The sequence below is a fragment of the Leucopleurus acutus genome (assembly GCF_964270905.1).
Source record: "Leucopleurus acutus genome assembly, chromosome: 13".
In the NCBI taxonomy this organism is placed as follows: Eukaryota; Metazoa; Chordata; class Mammalia; order Artiodactyla; family Delphinidae; genus Leucopleurus; species Leucopleurus acutus.
This window is the reverse complement of record NC_139155.1, coordinates 16,967,845-16,989,358: the sequence shown is the minus strand read 5'-3', so window position 1 is coordinate 16,989,358 and position 21,514 is coordinate 16,967,845. Positions and strand designations below refer to the sequence as shown.

Genomic DNA, 21,514 nt, shown 5'->3' with positions numbered 1-21,514 from the left:
AAGTCTGGGAGGGTTATGCCTCCACCTAAGCTATAAAGTTTTAATGCCTCTTTACCTACCTTGGACAAAGGTAAAAATGCATCTGTCTGTAGTAGACCCATTGCTTTCTTGCATTTGTTGAAAGGTCATACATATTTAAGAGCAACTCATTGTCAGTGTTGGTGACAAGTGATGTATTTCAAAGTGTAATTCATGCCTTTCAGTAAATGTCAAGGGCTAGAATATATGTGCATATTTCTTTCAAATATCTTCCGTAGTCACCCATTTAAGGCAATTTTCTGGGTAGAAAAAACATCTGAAGCTCTTTTGTGTTTGTTATTAAGGTTTTAGGCTAGCCATGAAATTACAGGGTTCCATGGCTCACTGAAGAGTATGTTATAGTTGTAGCGTATGTGTAACTATTGTTATTTTCATAATTTTTGTACTTATAAAAGTAGTACTTGCTCACAGTAGAAAAGTTAGAAAAAAAATAAAAACCACAAAGAAGAAAATAAACATAATTCATAAAGTTGTAATCTAGAGAGAGCAACTATTAACTTTAGCTGTGTGTCAGTTGCTTTGGTGCGTGTATATATATATATATATATGTTACATATATATGTTTTATATATATATATATATGTTACATATATATGTTTTATATATATATATATATGTTACATATATATGTTTTATATATATATATATATGTTATATATATATATGAAAGCATAACAGATTTTAAGTGCTGCCCACGTAAATAAACTGTAAGCATTATTGACAACAACAAAAAAATGTGACTATATAGAATTAGTCACATTTTTAGATCATGCTTATTCCTTAATGTTATACTATGAATATTTTCTCCCAATTAATAATATTCTTTGAAAAGTTGCTTTAATGGTTTATAATATTCTAGCGCCTGATTATACCATAAGTTAATCACTTCTCTCTTGGACTGGAAAGTTGCTTCCAGTATTTTCTTATATATGATGCTGTCATGAGTATCTTTTGCAGATAAATATTTGCCTGCATCTCTGATTATTTCTTGGGGATTAATCCTTACAAATAGATTTGTTGAATCAAAGGCATCAATTCTTTGAATGTTTTGATACCTCCTGCCATACTGCTTTCCAGAAACACTTGTGATAATTTCTTTGCAGTGTAGAGTATTAAAATGTCTGCCTCTCTTTAGAAAGTGTTAGCTATTTTTGCATCTGGGACCACCTGTTAGATGAGAACTTCAGTTTTGATGTTATCACATATATTCATGTGTTTTATTCTCTCACACTTTCTAGGTAATTTTTTCCTTATTGCTTTGTAAGTGTTTTGCATTATTTCTTTATTACAGATACCAGTAATTTATGTAACACTAACTATGATAGTAAAAGTGGAAAGGTATGAGGGAAACCTTCAACAAAACAGGTTTTCCAATGAAATTTTCTCTCGGTTGGCTAAGGTTTAGTGTGTCATACATGGGGTAGTGAAAATAAATTTGCCCTATAGTGTTGTGTAATATGCTACATTAGACCTCTTCTTTTTGCTCACAGGGAACAAAGACACAATCCTTTCACAGACTGTCCCAGCAGCATGTTAAGCAACTGCATTTTATGGGAAAGAATGATTGCTTCCTTCAGGTGATGGTGGAGTACTCCCTCAGGAGGCATGGTTGAAAAAGGAAGCCTGTTCTCATAACATCCAAGTCTCTTGGAAAGACAGGTTTACAGCTGGTAGACGAGGCAGTGGCATTCCAGCCTGGCCGCAGTCTGAACGTAATCCCCCTTGAACACTTTACCTGTGGAGGCAACTCTGCCCTCCGCCTGCCTCTCCGCCTCTCCCTTCACTGCCCTGCCTCCTTGAAAATAGTACATCAATCTCATCAAAGACTAGTCTGATGAAAATGAGTAATCAGTGCGAAAGGACTAGCCTCTCCAAGTTGTTGTTTGTCATGGAACACCTGGGTGACTCCGATGGAGGGGGTCACCCCATTAATGACACATCAGGACTAACTGCCCTTGTTCAGTGTGTCCCGGGAGGTTGAGCAACAGGGAAGCCCAGAAAATCTTATTTCCACCTCTCCCCGAGAAATGACCTTGTCTGTACTGTTTTCGCTTACTGGTGACAAAGGTAGAATGAGACCCATCTCTGAATTCTTGAAGCCTGGTTAAGATCAACTCAGTCCCGTAGTTCTGCAGTCTTTCTCTTAGCAGTGTTGTGTGCCAGGGTACTCTGCACAGTGTGTCACAATCATCGCTTTGCTTCTGTGCCCCATTCAAATGGGGCCAGGACAGTGTCTTTTATTTCTGATGCCTGTGTCCTTGCCTGGAATATAGCAGGTACTCAGTTAATACTAGGATGTTATTTGAATCCTAATATCAGTTTGTCTCCTTATAAAGGCTGAAAAGAAAGAATGTAGTACCCAAATAGCTTCACTATGCAGAGAAAACAAAAGGTTTGGAAAACAGCATTTCTCTTCTAATCCACAAAGCGTTGAGCTTCCTAGAGAGCAATGTTAATGAGTTGCACTGAACACCAGCACTAGGACAGTAACTGGTTGCCAAGAGTGAATCCTGTCGAGTTTTGTTGTAAATAATAATACCAGTTTGATCATCTCCACCCAGATCCCCATGGGGCTTCCACGCAGCGTGAATAATGAGGGAGCATGGGATACTTAGTGTCCTGTGAGGCAGCATGGGATACTTAGTGTGCTGTGGTTGGCCGGCACCCAATTTATACTATAAGGTAATCAGTGTCAGATTAGATCAGCAATCACAGCAGAAGTTAGGGGGCTTGGAAGGAGCAACAGAGAACCTCAAAAGTCTCGAAAGAGAGGAAAAAACAGAATCAGTTACAACAGCTGTCATTCTCATGCTGTGTGTTTGGTGCGGAAGTGGCTACTAATATTAATACATAATCTCTGGTCCTTACAGTGATGCTCTGAGTTAGGAATTATCATTCCCGTTTCATTCATGAACCACCTGAAGTTAGGAGTGGTTAAGTTAAGAGTGGTTAAGTGACTGTCTGAAGGTCACTTAGAGAGTTGGTGAAGTTGAGATTTGAGACTCCAGTGGAGATGGTCAAGGGCACCAAATGAAGAAGTACCAGCCGAGGAGATAGATGGTCTTCTTGCCTACTTCCCTCCATGGCCCTCCTGGCTTTTTAAAAATTATAAAAGTATTATGTATTACTGGTTAACAACAGCAACAGAAATCTTCAGTGTACAGGGAGTAACATGAAAGCCGGAACCTCTGCCCCTAGAGCTGTACCCTGTGTCTACTCCCCATAATAGAAGCTGCTGATGAGCTTTTTATGTGTCTTTCCTAAACCTTCTGGTGGTCTAGCTGGGGGGAGGTAAGTCTTGAACATAACCTACCACTGACCTCAGGATTTGGCCAGCCTTTGGCAGTAAAGGTGTGGAGAGTGTGAGATCTGAGAAGTAGAGCTTCAGGGGGCAGAAGCTTCGTCCAGAGCTGCTTCCTCTATCAGACAGCTCAAGTCAGTGTGAAAAGGTCTCCGGGAACCGAATTCTTCCTCTCACCACTTCTGCGGAGCATCACGCTCAGATGCAGGCCATCAGGGGTTAAAACAACAACAAGCTTTTGAGAAGAAGCTGGTGATGAGGCTTGCTGTCCCTCAGCCTTGCCCCTCCCCCAACACGCGCGCACCTGCCTGCCTTTTGTTTCGGTTATTGCTCAGGTGATATGTTCTTGATGCCTCACAGGTAAGTTGGTTAGAGCTGGTAACGTGTATAAGAAAATACCAGCCCAGTGATGATCCAGGGGGGGTTCTCATACAACTGTGGGCTTCACCCTTCATTCCCTGGTGGAGAGGATAGGGTGTTATTCCCTCTTCCTGCCATATCTTTAGGAAGCCAATCCGTATTTACTTAGGATGGGCTGGGCTATTGTTATTACGAATGAAGAGAAGTGAGTTTGAATTATTCTGAGATTCAGAATATCCTAACCAAAAGGAATCATCCAGTCCACTGGCTTTAAACTTCATTTTTTTAAGCTATAGAACCCTGTCCAAAAATATTCTAACATGAACAACCCATATATAAAACAGATTAAGGTGGTGGAAATGGTAGCCTGTAGTTATCCTGAGATAGTTACGCAGAACTGTTTGAAAACCACTAATTTAGTCCAACCACTTGTTTATTTGTTTGTTTGTTTTTGCGGTACGCGGGCCTCTCACTGTTGTGGCCCCTCCCGGCACAGGCTCCGGACGCGCAGGCTCAGCGGCCATGGCTCATGGGCCCAGCATGTGGGATCTTCCCGGACCGGGGCACGAACCCGTGTCCCCTGCATCGGCAGGCGGACTCTCAACCACTGCGCCACCAGGGAAGCCCCTGATCCTTTTTTGTTTAATCCTTTTTGTTGCCCACTCCTGGGAGTGTAGTCGGTGCTCTGTAAACATTTGTTGATGGGAGTGGTACTGCTGTACTGTTGGAAAGGGAGACGGATCTGGACAGCTGGCTCCCCTCCCCACTCCAGCCCCACCACTCTTGAACTTACAGCCTACCATCCTTTCACCAGCCCATCCCAAGCCCTGTGCTCCCTTCCCTTGAACTTGCTCCTACTGTCCTTTCACCAGCTCCCACCCTTGGCCTTTGGTTCTCTGTTCACCTTGAATTCTCTTCCAGGAAGTTTCCTGGTCAATCTTTCACATAGTTGCCGTAGTACCTACTTCTGCCTGGATGAACACTCAAGACAGGCCCAGACATGCCTTCCTTGTCACAGCTGGGGGACAATGTCCTCAGAGACCCCACCCTCAAACCCCAACTGTGTGTGTCACTCATTGTGAACTATTCAGGGGATATAAACTGAGGTCAGTAAATGATTAGAGGAAGAATGTGGATGTTCAGTAAAGTGAGTGCCTAGCTCTTTACTGCAGTTATATAACAGGCAGCAATCGTGACAGCGGGGGGCATGAAAAGAAGAGATGGCAGTCAGCAGAGTTTTTTGTCTTCTCTGTGATGTGTGTGTGTGTGTGTGTGTGTGTACGAGCGTGCATGCACCTCCATTGCATACTGGGAGCTATTGAGATAACAGATATCAGGCCGTGAGCTCTTTTTAGCAATAGCTTGGTGGCTGGAAATAGAAAATGGGTTTCTATAACTAGAAAATACTCTTTTCAAATACCTTGTAGAACAGTGGTTCTCAGAGTGTGATTCCTGACTCAAGAGCACCAGCATCACTGGGCGTTTATTTGAGATGCAAATTCTATGGTCCCACCGCAGACCTCCTAGATCCTTTGGGGGTATTTGGGGCTGGGGCCCAGCAATCTGTGTTTTAACTACTCCCGCCCCCAGGCAGTTGTGATATGCTCAAATCTGAGAACCACTGACCTAGAATTATACTCCTGGTCCATCACCCGGACCATGGCTCTGATTAGGAAGGCGTCCTTAGGGTCTTTAGACCTAGATTAGGTTCTGGTTCTTGGTTCATCTTTATTCTGAGGCTGAGGGTGATCTCCAGATAAGGAGAAGGAGGTGCATCTGGTTAGATGTTCTTCAGTGAAAGAGCATCTGCGGTTTATGGTTAAGTGACAGAGGGTTGACTAATACCTTCTTCTAAACCAGAATGTTAAAAATAAAAAGATTTACTCAGAATATAACTGAGAAAATTCTATTGTTTTTTTGCGTGTTTGTTTAAGGAGATGGGGGGTGTAGCTTCTACTGCGTTGCATCTTACGGGTGATAACTACTACACATAGGCACCAACAGTATTTTTCACTGACTTTTGATTCCTGTTTTTGGATATCAAGTATAGTCCTGTTAGTACTAAACTTTGCATTTTATCACACCGTTCTCTTTCCTTAAGGGATTTCACGGCATATTTATTGAGCTATCTAATAAACACCAATATCGTCTTAAGCATTTTATGGTACTCTGTATAATCTTTAGAAATACCCTGGAAGTTGCAAAATAAGGGTTAATAGTCGTGGTATGTATAACTACTAAAGGATAACTCTGAAATTGGATAGAAATAAATCATCCACTATCGATAATTAGATGAGTGAAAATTGGGGGATTCAATACACGAAGGCCCTTCCTATGACTTTAAGGATCTCAAGTGTCAAACAGAAGAACCTGGATCCCAAATTCTTATCGTTTAACTAGATTTGAGCTCTCCCAGTGTTAGCAACTCCGGAACGTGTGAGGAGTGGACTTACCAAGCTCTTCGTAGATAATTCACATTAAGTAATCCTTTCAATATACTTCTGGCTAAAAGTTTTCAGTTTCCCAAGGAAATGATAGGAACTCTGGAACTTGTAGTCAGGAAACCTGAAATTTAATCAAGACTTTACTGAAATCTGTAACTTTGGGCAACTCTGTTGACTTACTGGGCTTCAATTTTTTTGTGTGTATGTTTTTGTTTTAATGTATAAGATGATATATGTTGACTTAGATGAACAATGCCTGTTTTACCTCTACTGAAAGAAACAATTTTTACCAACGTAATGGAAATCAGAATATAAATAAGATGCAAACTAAATTTTCTAGCTAGATTTTACTAGTCTGAACAAATTTTATATGCCTTTTAATAATTTTTCTTGTGATCTTTTCAGAATCTGATTGTGCTTAGAAAAAATACTATGGGAGATTAATTCTTTTGCATTAAGAGTAGAGAAGATGATCTTTAAAATTAGAATACGAGTTTGATGTTGGTGTTGCTTTTAAATAAACATCCATGGTTCTAGGTGATAGAAACTTTCCTCAGTATATTTACGTAGTTTATAAGCATGTTAAAAATGTTACTGCTAAGTTTGTGAAATTTATACAGGCTGGTCATGAAGTGATATTTTTGCGTTTTCAGTTAGGTTATGGCTACTTTCCTTTTTGTATTTTTAAAATGAAAAGTATAATCCTGTTTTTTCTTACAGTGATCCATATGTGAAACTTTCATTGTACGTAGCAGATGAGAATAGAGAACTTGCTTTGGTACAGACAAAAACAATTAAAAAGGTAAGGTCCATCCTTAATTAAACATCTTTTAAGTCATAATTAAATCTCATTAAATTACGTCTCTGAGCTCTGTAGAAGTTTATATTTTAAGATGGCAGTATTTGCATTTTAAGCATCTCTCAGTATGAAATCTATAAATTCAATTCAGACTTTTGAGTGTTAACCCAAGATACCGGTTTTGGCTTTTAGTTAAATGACTATAAAAACAGTATTAAAATAGGCATTATTACAAGTAGAATTTTTTTTCCCTGCAAAGAATAAAGCAAAACAAGGACTTGTTCTTGTTGGCTTGTTAGTTTATGAAAAGAAATTTAAAGCAATTTAAAATACATTTAATGAAATGGAGTGGCTTGTGGATTTGGTAGGCACAAAGGGAATGGTTTAACTTAAAACAGGTATTACCAAAGGAAGCAAAATACTTGCTTAGCTACACAAAAACAAATAAAAAATATTAACAATAAAACTACACATTTGTGTGTGTGTATGTTTCACTTTTCTAAATTTTACACCTATGATTTCATTAAGGATTTGTTTCCATAATTATACCTTAATTCATCTGTCTCCATATTTTTATATACATCTATAAAATATACTAAAACATATATCCATATTATCTCTTAACTCATCTATCTCCATGTTTTTATATACATCTATAAAATATATTAGAACATAGATTTATATCCATAATTATATCTTAATTCATCTATCTCCATGTTTCTGTATATCTATCTATAAAATATATTAAAACATATTTACTCCATATTTGGAGCATTTATTGAAGATGCATGTTTTCTATCAGAAGTACTGTTCTTATCTGTGCTTCGGTATTACTTATAGCTTCCTATTATTTTTCCCTCCCCACCTTTTGCGGGTAAACAGTTTTAACGCTCTGTGTGATAAGCAGTTCCTGGAGAGCGTGATGGCTTTTAAAAAATGGTAATTCTCCTGCCATCGTGCAGACGACGCCAGGGGTCTGCGGCCAGGTCATTTTCTGTAAGGAAGACACAGCAGTCTAGCGTGTCTTCCACCTGGCATTCCGACTGGCACTGAAAATCAGTTTAGCGAACAGGAGCCGGTATTTTGATGAGTGGGGAGGATTCCTGTGAAGGACGGAGGCCATTGTTCCCTGTTGGGCGCTGCCGCTGGTTGAGTTTCCAGCGGGGCGGGAGGCCCGCCTTGCAGGGAAGGCAGTCGGGGACCTGATTGCCTGCCAGACACGGAGGGAGCAGAGAACCAAAGCCACCAAAGCCACCACAGCCGGCGATCGGGGATACTGAAATGTGTTTCCTTCCGAGGGGAGGTCCTCCTCCCTCCGCTGCACGGTAGAGGGTGTCTCTCCGTAGCCGGGGCTGCGCTGTCTGCCTCATTCGGCAGCCAGCCTCCTGGTTAGTATTTCTGTGCTGCGCCCGGGGTTTAAGAACTGTTTTCATCGTCCTCTCCTCGTGGCCGGGTGCCTGGTCCTTCATGCGTGTTGTGGTCTCACCTGTCTGTTTCCTTCCCTCACCTGTCCTTTGCCTCTCCCCTTCTGCATTTCCCTGAAGCTGGGCTCCGGACCGCCTGCAGCCCGTGGCGGACCTGGGCCTGCTCCCACCTCTCCCCCGTCCTCCCCCCAGCCCTCTCACTCGTTACCATCCCCGGCTCGATTCACAGCTAGAAGTGTGAAACCCCTTGATTTAGGGTTAAACGCCCCGTTGAGTTGTGGGTGGGGAAATTGCTGCTTTTTTTTTTTCTTTAATGCCAGTTCAGTGTTTTACAAATTCAGGGGTTTTTTTATGGTGCTTTGTGTTGCTTTTATTTTGCTGCTGCTTCCTGCACTAGTTTTTAAACGAAATAGATTGATAAAGACAAATAGCATTCTAAGTTTAAAATATCTGTAGTCCTTGGTGAGGTGGTGATTTTTCAGTCTCAAATTTTTACATAGCATTTTTGAGGGACGTGTTTATCTCAGAGTGTGATGCATGTCCAAATGCACAAACACATGTGTAAATGTATTCTCCCATAGTATGTTTCATCTTAGTTTCGAAGGCTGTTTGGTGGTCCGTCTTTTATCCAAGCTGAGGACAAAAGTATCTTTCCATGTCCTTGTGAGGTGTATAATTTATATGGATTGGTGTGGACATGGATGGATGGATGGGTGTGGATGGGTAGAGAGGAGGATTGGAGGATAGGTAGATGAATATTTTTAAACCTGGTTATTTGGGGGAAAAGAGTTCACTTTTGGTTTATAACTGGCAGAGTTTTTTCATGTTATATAATCTGATCATCAGTATTGTTCTTTATAAAATAGTCTTCAGATTTCAGTTTTTGTATAAATAGTGAACACTGTCACCCTCCTGCCACCTGCTTCTTTGCTCTCCAAGACAGATTTGTAGCAGGTTGAGGGAAATAAGCAGAGTTCATTTCCTTCTTGATAGAATAATCATATCAGTGTTAATTTCTTGAAGAGTATCTTTGTTTTCACGATGATGGCTCTTTGTTAGGTCCCTGACGTTATTCCTTCTGGTTGATAGCATGAAATTTATGGTTTCTTACCTGTGAATCATCTGTTTCATAAATACATCCCATCCCTATCTAGTTTGATTGATAGAATAGTCTCAGATGATTGACTAAATGCTTCCTCTATTGCCATTTTGAAAATCTCTTAGCTGTGTTTTTCATGGGGGAGAAAGAAAAAGTTTAAGCAACTGTGTGGACCGCATTGTACTAGTAACTGTTAATGTTCCAAAAGACTGTAAAATAAATTACAAGGTGATTTCTCTTCCAGACGCTGAACCCAAAGTGGAATGAAGAATTTTATTTTAGAGTAAGTTTTTCTTTTTTGGGGGGGGGGGGTAATAATTGTTATTGATAACTAGATTGATCTATTATCACAACAGACTCACATTGAGTGACATCTGTTAAATTTTTATTATGAAATTCCTTTTAAGAGGAGAAATGGTTGGGTGGCTTCCTAATGTGCCCCAAATTTTCAGAGACTGTGACTAGTGGTAACAAAATCTGGACTTGTTTCATTTTGGGATGTTTGAGGGAAACAAAAAGAAAGTCATCCAAATACCATATTTTAGCTTTTCTATGCAAGTTTTTCTTTAAAAAAAAATAAGGTAAAATATAATTAAAACAAGAGCTTATTTATTTCTATGAGACACGAACCCAGTAGAAGCGACATGATTAAAAAGAAGCCTAAAGGTTGCCAATCATGTTCCAATTAGGAAAGAAAATTTTTACAATTCAAAGATTCAGTGTGAGTTTGTGTGTAATATAAAACTACTTCTGGAGTTTAAATATCACCAAATTAGGTGGATTTCCTCAACCTTTTATATTTAATATCTAGAAGAGCTATGTGTAGAGAGACTGAATTCTGTGAATTAATGGAGACTGTACTATTCAGTGAATTTTTGCAGTTGCTTTTTTTTTGTACTGAAATTTTGAAAATATTAAGCTGCTCAGGTATTTAATGGAAAAGAGGGTTTTTTCCTCTTCAGGATGAATTAATTTTTATCATCTGTATAGTTGTGATATTAAAAACTACTCTACTTCCAGAAATGCTCTAAATAAGATCTTCTGATTCGTGTAGCTTCCCAAAGAACAATATTACCATTAGACTCGTTATAATTGGTCCTGGTTTCTTCCTTTCAATCACAATGGTGTCTTATGTGCTCCGAACTTAGATCGCCATATACGACATCTGTTTTCTATTATGTTCAGAGCTAAAATATGGCATGGATATTTTAATAGTTGGTGAGATCCTATGTGTAGCCTCTACCAGATGTATTTTAAATTACTTCATGAAGGACTGAAAAAGTAATGGGGGCAGATAGATATTATTGGCCCGTAGCTAACTCTCAGATACAGCTTTCCACTTGTAATACTCCAAATTACTTAGACTTCTTTCAGTTTAACACCTTGGCCACATTTCTGTAAATTTTAGTACATCCAAGGTTTTTTTCAACTTATATAAGCTCTAAATATATGTAAACTCTATTTTTTGGGGGGGGGGGCATTTAAAAAAACATTTTTGTTGTATTCATTGCACAAATCTTTATTGAGTGCTTACTGTATGCCGGCTTCTGCAACAGCCTGTGGGTGCACTGGTCAGCAGTACAACCCTTCACTGAGCTTTCAAACAGACACTAAGCCCCCTGCCCACCTGCCTGCTCCATCACTAGGCTAAGAGCAAGCCAAGGGGTCAGAAGCACAAGTCGTGTTCTCTGTACCATCAAATGTTATTAATTCCCTTCTCCCTCCCTCTACGTAGTGATGGTGGACCTGGGTCCTACCACTTACATCCTTTCCAACCCTGGAGATAGCCCCCCCCCAAGGACTCACACTCCCCACAGGCTCCTTGTCTCTCACTAGGAGAGAGGAATCCTCACTTGGTAAGGTTGTGTTCCAGGATTTACGTACAATGATAGAAATGAGAACACTTCCCACCATGTCCCACACATGGTTGGTCCTTAACTAAGTGACATTGAATACTTGAGTCCGAAAGATGATTTCTGCTATTTCAGTGAGGTTTGGGTAAAGAGACAGAAAGAAGCAAAAAGACATCGAAAGCCCAGTATCTCTGACATTGACCCCACAGTTGCTGGAAGAGGGGCCATCTTTTATTTCTTTGTCTCTCTAATGGCTCGAACCATGGGCTCTGGAGACTCGCAGGCCAGACCTGGTGGGGCTCCTGGTCGCCCTGCATAACCAGCTCCTGGGCAAGTTACTTTCCCCTGCTGGGCTCAGCTCCTCATTTGTGAAATTGGGGTGACAGTTATACATCATAGGGCTGCTTTGAGAATAAACGAGATCATGTGGTTTTGATATTTAATAAAGGAGATAGTGCCTAAAAAGTACTCATACAATGGTAAAGAGCCACTTTTTACTGTTCTTTCATTATTTTTTATCATTGCTTTTATTATTAGGCCTAAGAAATTTCCTCAGGCGTAGACCTTTGCGAGGATGTAGCCTTTGGTGTACAGGCACGAGGATGCCTTTTTAGGGGAGATTTAGCAACTGTTAAAAACTACTTAGAATTATCCTTTCTTATGTTAGAAAAGCAGCTTAAAATTAAGTGGTTTATTCTTCTGATATGTCTAAATATTAGACATAGAATAATAATAGAAATCAATAATAGAAAACTTGATTTAGTTGATGAAAGAGCAGGTTAATTGTTTCTATTACACAATTGATTTGGGTGTGTTATAAAGCATTTTATTCTTTCAGTCTCTTATTTCATTCCTTGAATTATTTCTGCCCACTTAAAAAATATTATTTCTGTCCCTCATAGGTAAACCCATCTAATCACAGACTCTTGTTTGAAGTATTTGATGAAAACAGACTGGTAAGTGGGTCCCAATTTTTAATTCTTGCTTCATTTTTTCAAAACCTGAATTTTTAGAGCAGCATCTTTTAAAAACCTGTATTTATGTTGTACTTCTGCCAGTATACATGTCCCTCAATAAGACCATTTTTGTCCCATTACTAGTTCAATGTTCATAATTCAAACATTTTTATATGGGTAGGACAATTAATTTGTGTATGTGTATGTTTGTATCATAGTTAATATTTGTGAAAGTCACACTGGTGATTTATCAAACCATGTATTTATGCTCTTCTTCTGGGGATACAAACGATAGGCAAATCTGTCGCCACCATTACTCACGTAAATGAACCTTTCAGGGTTTTTATGTATAAGCCAGACCTTGTGACTGTGACATGTTCAGTAATGAATCTCTCTGGGAAAACAAAACTCTAATTAACAGTATATAGCAAAAAGTGAATCTATATTTAGGAGGTAAAATTAAGCTGTTTTTTAAAAGTGGTACTTTCTCGAGGGAAATTCATAGATAGTAACTTCAAAGAACCAGAAATATGCCTGAGGCATAAAACTGGTACATACATTTTATATAGATTGATAGGTAAGTAGGTATACCTATGTGTATGTATGTAACTGATAGAACTTACATTTCATTTTAGAAATGGCGTTTCAGAAGCAAATCTGGCTTAAAGCACTTTGCCGGATTTAACTCCCTAGAATGTATACATCAGATACCTATGAGTCAAGTGTTCCGACTATGAAAATGAATATTATTATGATATGTATAACGTTTTAAGGTACTCTCAGAAGTGGTATTATAACTCAGTGGAGTCAGTTGTACTCAGGTTTGCTTTCCCTGAAACTTAGGTACAGTCGTCCCTCAGTATCCATGGGGGGATTGGTTCCAGGACCCCTGCAGATACCAAAATCCAAGGATGCCGAAGTGTCTAATATAAAATGGCGAGATATTTGCGTGTAACCTAAACACATTCTCCTGTATACTTGAAATTTATCTCTAGATTACTTATGATACGCAATACAAGGTAAATGCTATGTAAATAGTTGTCTGTATGAGGCAAATTCAAGTTTTGCTTTTTGGAACTTGCTGGAATTTTTTTCCCCTGAATATTTTTGATTCGAGTTGGTTGAATACATGAATGCGGAACCCGCAGATACGGAGGGTCCAACCGTATATTATTTGCTTAAAAGAAATGTTCTTATGGACCCTTCTTTCTACAGAATTCAACTGAAACTTACAAGTTTTTGAATAGCTTGAGTTTAATAGAATATTTGGTCTGGAGGAGCCTTATAATGTTAACTCATTTAATTCTCTGTCCTTGCAAATGAAGAAAGAGAACTGAGGTCTAGAGCCCTTATGTAATTATGTAACTGCTGGTCTCCGAAGTCTCAGGCCAGTGGTGGTGAATAGCCAGGCCTTTAACCCTTTGGGAATTTGGGAGTATATTTGATCTCCTATGCCTTGTGTTACTCTCCAAATTAGAAAGCCAACAGATGCTGGCCCACCAACCTGATAGCTTTTCTATTAAACTACATGGATTCTCGGTGGTTGCATTGAACTGGACATTTTGTACCTTAGGTGATACTTAGTAGTACTGAGTAGCTAAAATCACTTTTGCTTTGTGTATGCAGTTATTTTCTTGTTAAATCGAATGAGAAATTCTGCTTGAGGGTGCAGTTCTTAGCACTCCATCTTTCATCCAGCAAACACTGAATTCAGCAATGTTCAGCAGAGTTTAACAGTAAGTCCCTGGAGACATAGACGCAGCCACAAGACTAATCCTTACTCTCTCATTTATTGAGCATAATAACACTTCAAGGTGAAGAAATGGTCAACTTTGAGGAAAAATTGCCTCTTGTCAGATGGGCTTTAACTCATTATTTTTCTTCTATTAAAGGAAATTCACTGTAAAAAATTTTGTTTTCCAATATCTAAAAGAATGACTGTTGTTGAGATGACCTTGCCATGAGCCCTAAACTATACTTCCAAGCCCAAAAGGGCTTTGAATGAATGCAGAGCTCTAAGAAATTCCATTTGAATACAAACTTTATCTGAAAAATGGTGTTTTATGTACCTAGCTTTGCCCCAGGCCATCTGCAGTGTTGTTACTATGAAGTGAATGCTGCTGGCAGTGGTTTTTTCTTTGTTGGCTCTTAACCCAGCTAAGACTGTCCGTGACCGTAGTTGACTGTAGTGGTGCTAGGCGGTTTTCGCATTAAACAAACTGGCTTCCACTTCTCTCATAGAGATCATTTTTGGCATTTAAAACACATGCCTTTAGAAAACAGATTTGGATGTATGTAAACACAGGTTAATGCTCCACACCCTGGACTCCAGAGCTGTTGACACAGTCATGCTTTGCGGATTTTAAAATAAACTTTTTGTCACTCTTCGCAGCTTGGTATTCCACCCCCCGCCCCCTATTTTTTACTCCCTCCTAAATAAACCTCTTTGTTAAATAACTGATGTTTCTGGATCATGGAAAAGAGTATGTTTAAAACACACAGAATATATTCCAAGTTAGCTACAAATCCGATGACAGCTTTTTGAACGTGGACTTTCACTTTTATTGCTTAGGTCCTTTTTGGCCCTTCAAAAACAGCAAGATTCTATGTTTGTATCCCAACTGGGGTGATAATGCTGACTTCTTACCGGAAAACAGTCAGCTCCAGGCAGCCTTTCTTCTGCATGGTATTTAAGTTAATTTATTACCGAAACCACATGCCCACCCTTCTTCAACTTTCCTTCCCCTTTCTTTCGGGGGGGGGGGGGGTGCGGTGGTGGCACAAGGGTGGTTGTTTTTTCTCCTGTCTGGCATAGGGGAGAGAATGTTTTCTCCAGCTGAGCTCCTTTCCTCTGGTACCGCCATGTCTGAGAATCATATTACGTATGAGATTGCGCCTCCCCCCCCAATCTTTTAAATGAAAAATGTTGTAGTAGCCAGAGGCAGACCTTAACTGGCAGTGTTGTAAGTTGTACCCCCCTCCATTTAGCTGTTTTGTTACTTGTAGATCATGGTCTAATTATTTCGTGTTAAAGGGACACTCATCCTGTGGGGCGTGTGATCGTATTTATAGTACATTTTGTTAGTCTGCATTCCATCATGGTAGTGTGATGACATCAGAAATAACAGGGGAGCATCACATCCGATTGCTCGTGAAAGAGCCTTCCAGCGGCCATGGCATTTTTGCTTGTCGTTATCTGGTTCGGTGGGGAAGTGGGCGGATATACTGCGTGTGCTTCTGTGTTGGATGCCAGGTTTCTCTCACATTGGTTAGAGAGAGTCGCGGTGCCCTGCTTGGTTCGGAAAGAACTGTCCGGTGAGCGCCGTGCGGTTAGATTTATAGCAGCATGGCTTGGAGTGTGTTTGCTGCCTTAGTCAGCTGTGAGAGCTCCCTGCTGGGGCCACTCCTGTCTGATGGAAAAGCAGCAGCTGGGAAGGTGCTGTTTCAGGCTCTTGCTGTTTAAAAAAAAAAAAAAAAAAATTGAGAGCGAGAGGGGGGAAAACTCCACTAAGTCCACAAGCTGGCATTGGAGGGGGAGACCGCAGTCATGTGGTTCTGGCCATCCTACCCTCTGTCACAGTGTGGATGAGAGCTTTTTGCTCTTATCCAATCATGCCTGGAATGCCGCTTGCCACTTGGGTTATTTCTGCTATCTGTCGCTCTTGGTGCTGCAGTGCTAACGGTTTGGCAGATGGGACACTTTTTCTTGGAGTTTGTGACTTTGGTTTTTGACTTCTGGCAGCACCAGGCTTCTTGTTGACGCTCGTCCTCTCCCTCCCTGGCCCTCTGGGCACCATGGCCCATCGGCTTCGGTTTCATTTTGGCTCAGGTCGCAGCAACACAGCCCCTGAATCAGAGATTCTAGACCAGGAGAGAGAAGACGACTTTTTCATGGCATTCCACACGCTCCCGCGGCGGAGCGGCCCTCACCCCTTCACCCCGAATGGAGCAGAGGACGGCGGAGGCGGCCTGCAGGGAGGCATGGGCGCGCTCAAGCGCAGCACGTCCATGTTCATCCCACAGCTCCTAAGCCCCTTCGACGCGCGGCCCACCCGGAGCTCGTCCGTGCAGATCTCGCTGCAGCGCAAGGCGGCCGACGGGGCCCCTGACGGGTGCGGGCCGCCCGAGGTCCTGGACGGCGACGCGGGCTCGGTGCCTCGGGGCGGCTGTCCAGAGCCCCCGGAGCCCGAGAGTCCCGAGAGCTCCCCTCCCAGAGCGGCAAGGCCTCTGGGCCCGCAGGTCAATGGTATGTGTGGCCGCCAAGTGCCGGGCCCTGTAGCCCCCGACCGCCTCAAGGAGGCCGAGCCCTTGGCCGTCGGGGGCCGGGAGGGCAGCGGCGGGCTCCGCATCCAGCACCGCGCCTCCAGTGCAGACGTGCGACAGGTGAGGCTGACGCCCTTCGGGGCCGACGGCCAGAGCGGCCCATCGGCGCCGGAGCCCAGGCGCTGGTCCCTGCAGCATGTTCCAGATGCTTCTGGAAGTTCCGGGAAGCGGTGCTTTGTCTTCCAGTTGCAGCAGCCGCAAGCCGGCGCGCCAGGGCTGGCCGGTGACTTCAACTTCGGGTTCACTGGCACCAAGGGGGACAGGTTGGTGAGGTATCCCCGCATTCGTCTGGAGAGGAGCACTTCATACCCCACGCAGCCCCGGGCCGAGCATGGGAGCCCCACGGAAGAGCGCGGCCACCCGGAGACGCCACCTCGGGGCCGCAGGGTGGCTCCCGAAATCCACAGGACCAACTCCGTGGAAAGGACGCCACAGGGTCAGGGCTGCACGTTTAAGATCAGGCAAGATCAAAATGCGGGGCAACAGCATTTCAGAATTCTTGTGACTCGGGGGCCAGAGGAAGCCCCTCTGAGTCCCGAGGAGAATAACGCTGCCAGCCCTGGTTCCACGGGAGCCTGCGCCTCGGTAAGTGAGCGCGCGTTTCCATGTGCCGGCCGGTTGGTAGGGACTGATTCAAGCCCAGCAAGCTTATTCTCCAGTGTAATTAAAATAGACTCCATCCTCCTCCCTCCTGGGAGTTTCCCTGTTTCGGGTCAGTGTAACTTAATGTTTGGCCAGCTTCTGGGACCATGATTTGTGGTCCAGCCTTTGGTAGAGGTCCATGAAACTAATTAGCGTTTTAGCAAATATCCTCAAAGTCGAATAACTCTGTTTTGAAAAATCCAGACAACCCCTTCCCCCCCCTTTCATCCCTTCTGAATAGAAGAATTTTTTAAATGTATTACTTTTAAGTTCATCTGCAGTGCCCCAACGTGTTGACGTTGGAAATGCATTTAAAAACTGCTTGCAGATACAGCCTGTGACAACACATGCCTTTAAAAAATAATCAGTTCTAATGAAGGTGAGAGAATCTCACGCTAAACTTGTCTAGTTTCTCAATAATTGAGTGTTATGTCAAGTTGGACCAGTTCTTCCTAATGGCCTTTAGCTGTAGAGGGCCAGCCCTTGTTATATAATGTATTGTCTTTGTTTTTTTGTCCCGTTAAGTAATACTGAACAAGCGTAGTCACACTCGTGGGACAGGAGGAAATGTGTTTTTGAAGCAGATTGGCTTATGGGCCAAGGCAAGGCGAAACTGATTGGGAACTTGTTAATGGTCAGATTGCACAGCCCTGCAATTTAACACGGCCCACTTGAGTGTCTAAGCTGGACTGCTGTATATAGAATAGTAAGTGCCCGGTCTCCAGCTGTGGAAACGGCGCCCTGCAACAGATTTTGGCCTTTAGTGCTGTCTCCCTTTCAGTGAAATGGAGCACAGAAAGACAGCTGCTAACTCCACCACGGCAAATGATGACTGCAGCTTTCATCGTTTGTCGTGGGATGAAAAGTTTCATCAGTTAGCTTTCTGTTGCTAGTAGTCACTAGCCATTGAGTGCTTTGTTTTAAAGGACAAGCTCCTTATATTTTGAATTGGGTTTTTTTCCTTGAATCTCCTGTGATTGCTCGTTTTGAGGATACAACAGTGAAATGTCTAGGAGACCTTTTGTTTGGGTTTCAGTTGTGAATGGTGACTTTCCAAAGTGGATGACTGAGTATGACTGTGGAATCGTATCGCCTTTTGTGTTGAGAAATATTTTGCGCCACTTGAGTAAGTTTCATCACTGCTCCATCATTGGTTTTCACCATTTTGAGAGCGTAATCAGGAGCTAAATGCAAATATTATATTTTTCTTGGTGTTATATAACTGTTCCTTCTTCTTTTCCCTTCTATAAACCCTTTTATTATCTCTAGCCCTTCTATTAGGAAATATCTGAGCACATTGTCTTGGTCTGAACCAATACCGTTTTTTTTTTTTTTTTTTTCCCCCAATACCGTTTTTATACAGTGGTACAAATTTCAATAAAATTTTGATAATAGCTTCTATCCTTCAACTCAAGAAAGTACCATCACAACAGGTGTAGGCTTCAATGGGCAGCACAGTTCCATGCTGAATTTGGACCACCTACCACATGAAGATTGACGAAATGCATTTCCTAAAGTTTTGACAACTGTTCAGTTATCAGAATTTAAATCGTTTTGCAGTTAGATGTTGAGGACAAACGCATTTATATAATTCCAGTCTCATTTGGCTTGAAGTTTCTCATGAGATTAAAAAACAAATAGAACATACCAATTTACATGCAAAGACCATTCTGACTTGCAAGGGCTAGTAGAGTGGAAAATGAACTTCTTCGAATTTGGAAATGCAAGTTCTAGAATCAAGAGCTTTTCTTGGAAAGTAAGTTCCATTTGTGCACAGTAGTTTTTATTTCCGTATTTGTATTTTTGTACACTTACAGAAATTTGTAAATGGTTGGTAGGAAGCTGGTCTTCTTTTAAGAGAAAACTTGTTTCTTCAAGAAGCAAAAACAAAACTTGTCTCATAACAAAACCGTCTGTTCCATTCAACACTTTGTACGTGTTTCATATGGGCAGGGGTGGTGAGTGTAGACGGCAGCTGCCACAGCCTTATTTATCTTGAGGGAAAACATTCACTTGGGCGTCTACAGTCTGGCTGCCACCAAGCTTTTTTGACGTTTCAAATATCTGCTGCTTTGTACAGAAGGGCATTTCATTATTCGTTTACGTGAAAAATCGATTACAGTCTGGTTTTTGACTGATGTCAGAAATCTTTCTCGGAGAAAACCCTTCAAGATTCTTTTTGCGAATGTGTTCATATGTCATGATCTATGCCTTAGACTTTATTACAAGGTTACCTTGTTGAGAAATTTTCTCTGTCTGTGCCTCCCAAACATCCTGTCATGACTGTCGTGAATAAATCTAAAATGCAACGTGATTCTAAAAAATGCTGATCAGATTCCTGGGACCCCATGTGATCATTGATTTTCTACCTGGTCTGACACCTCTGTAAAGTAGAATTGCTTTTTAGAGTTATCAGTTATAATCAGCTGTAATATTTCAGAATTCTTACAACTCATCAGTCCAGTTTGTAGCATTTTTAATGGTCATTTACGAATAACTTAGTTATTTTCTTAAATTAGTTTTTTGGGTTCCTTGGTTTGGTTATGAGCTTCTTAACTGCATGACAGTTAGTTTGAGGAAGTGGGATCACTGTTTACCAGGCGTTTGTGTCCCCTTTCACCATGCTGTCATGCCGGTTTTCTAATCCCACGTTACACTGGGTCCTTGGAAAGTTTCTGGGACTATCTCAGTTTCTTGCTGATACAAAATTCATAATGTACACAGAGTTAGAAGGGCCCACGGCGGGGGCAAAAAACACGTATTCTGACACCCACTACATACACTACAGGGAAGGAGTGTGCCTTCTTTCCTTCGTCCCAGGTTCTCTGAATTTTCCTCGTGCCCTCTGCATGGACTTACACTTCCCAGAAGTAGCATGGTAGTCTTCCGTGATTAAAAATCCATTTCACTGAACGACAAAGGAATACCCAAACTGTTTTTGTTTGGGGGGGAATTTTAGTTTGAATCTCTTTCAGAGAAGGTGATTTGACTCTACAGAACAATTTGGAAATTAGTATTAGTTGTTGTCTCTTTTTTACCTTAAAAAATAACTCTAGGAAAATATGTATAAACCACCCCTTTATTTAAAAGCACCACCACAACAATGCGGTGGATAAAAAAAGCTAGTATTCCTTTCATTGACCTGGCCTCTGATTGGATTCTGTAAACGTTTTCTTCTTGGCTATCTCTCTTAATGTGGTTCTGTACGGGCACATTCCAATATTCTGGAACTTGAAATTTCAACTTAGATGTTTTGAAAAGTGTAGGTGATGCCATCAGTAGGTTTGTATACACACAAACACATAGGGCTTGCAGGTGACAACTCCCAACCATCACGTGAAATAGTGTTACTTTACTGTTTCCAACCAAGGTATGTGATACTATCATTCGGTGTGATAACTCATGACAGTATCACATTCTATCATTTTGCGCATATACAGAATAGGAATTTTAAAAATATGTATATCTTTGCACAGTTTAGAAGCCTGTGTAGCCAAAATGCAGTTTAATGCGTTCTGTGATGTGACGTCTTAATGCTGAGAATTTTGGAGATGGCCACTCCATTTGGTGCCTTGGAGCGCTGGCCTAATGGACTGGACTGTGCAGATTCCTGACGTGTCCCGGGGGAGTTAAGACTCCCTCTCTGTGTGTTCTCTCTCGTCAGTGAAAGAGGAGGCTAAAAACGTCCAACTCACAGGTTTACCGTGAGGTTTAAATGAGGCATTATGTTGTTTTTTCCCTTCTTACCCAAGTCTCTATAATGTACAAATCATTCTCCAAGGAAGGTAATTAGGTTAACGGTGAACAGTCGGTTTTTGATCACAGGGTATTAGACACAAGGCAACATGAATTTAAGGCATACCTGGAAATGTTTACTTCAGTAACGGGCTTTGATCTCCTTTCTGCTGTCATCTCATCTTTCCTGAGTATTTGCCCCTCGGATAATCAGCATCACAGAGCCTTAACATTGCCCTGCAACGATGCGGCCCTTGAAAAGACTTCAATTAATTCGTGAGCTGTGCGTCGTAGAACAGGACCTTTAGTTGTATTTGCGCTATTGAATTTTGAAACTTAAAAATAGTTATTTCTGCTGGCATTTCAGACACGTTATTTGTTTACCATGCCATTTTGGTTATATATATACACACACACACACATATATATATTTTTTTTCCATGCCATGTTTCCAGTTGTTTCCTTTTCCTTCTTATGGGCTGTGGCTTTTGAGCAGCAATCTAATGTTATCTGTACAAAATTTTCACGTTATGTGGTTT

At 41.4% G+C, this 21,514-nt stretch overlaps 1 protein-coding gene across 9 annotated transcripts in view; it reads left to right on the top strand.

Moving 5' to 3' along the window:
• Positions 1 to 21,514, top strand: part of NEDD4L (NEDD4 like E3 ubiquitin protein ligase) — a 346,917-nt gene that overhangs the window by 194,729 nt on the left and 130,674 nt on the right. For all 9 annotated transcript variants that reach the window (XM_082853615.1, XM_082853611.1, XM_082853609.1 and 6 more), the window contains 3 exons: positions 6,865 to 6,946; positions 9,711 to 9,749; positions 12,222 to 12,275. Coding sequence is in view for 8 of the 9 variants with exons in the window: in XM_082853611.1 (XP_082709737.1) it covers positions 6,865 to 6,946; positions 9,711 to 9,749; positions 12,222 to 12,275 (175 nt within the window). In the remaining variant the exon portion in view is untranslated. The remainder of the gene's footprint in view (positions 1 to 6,864; positions 6,947 to 9,710; positions 9,750 to 12,221; positions 12,276 to 21,514) is intronic.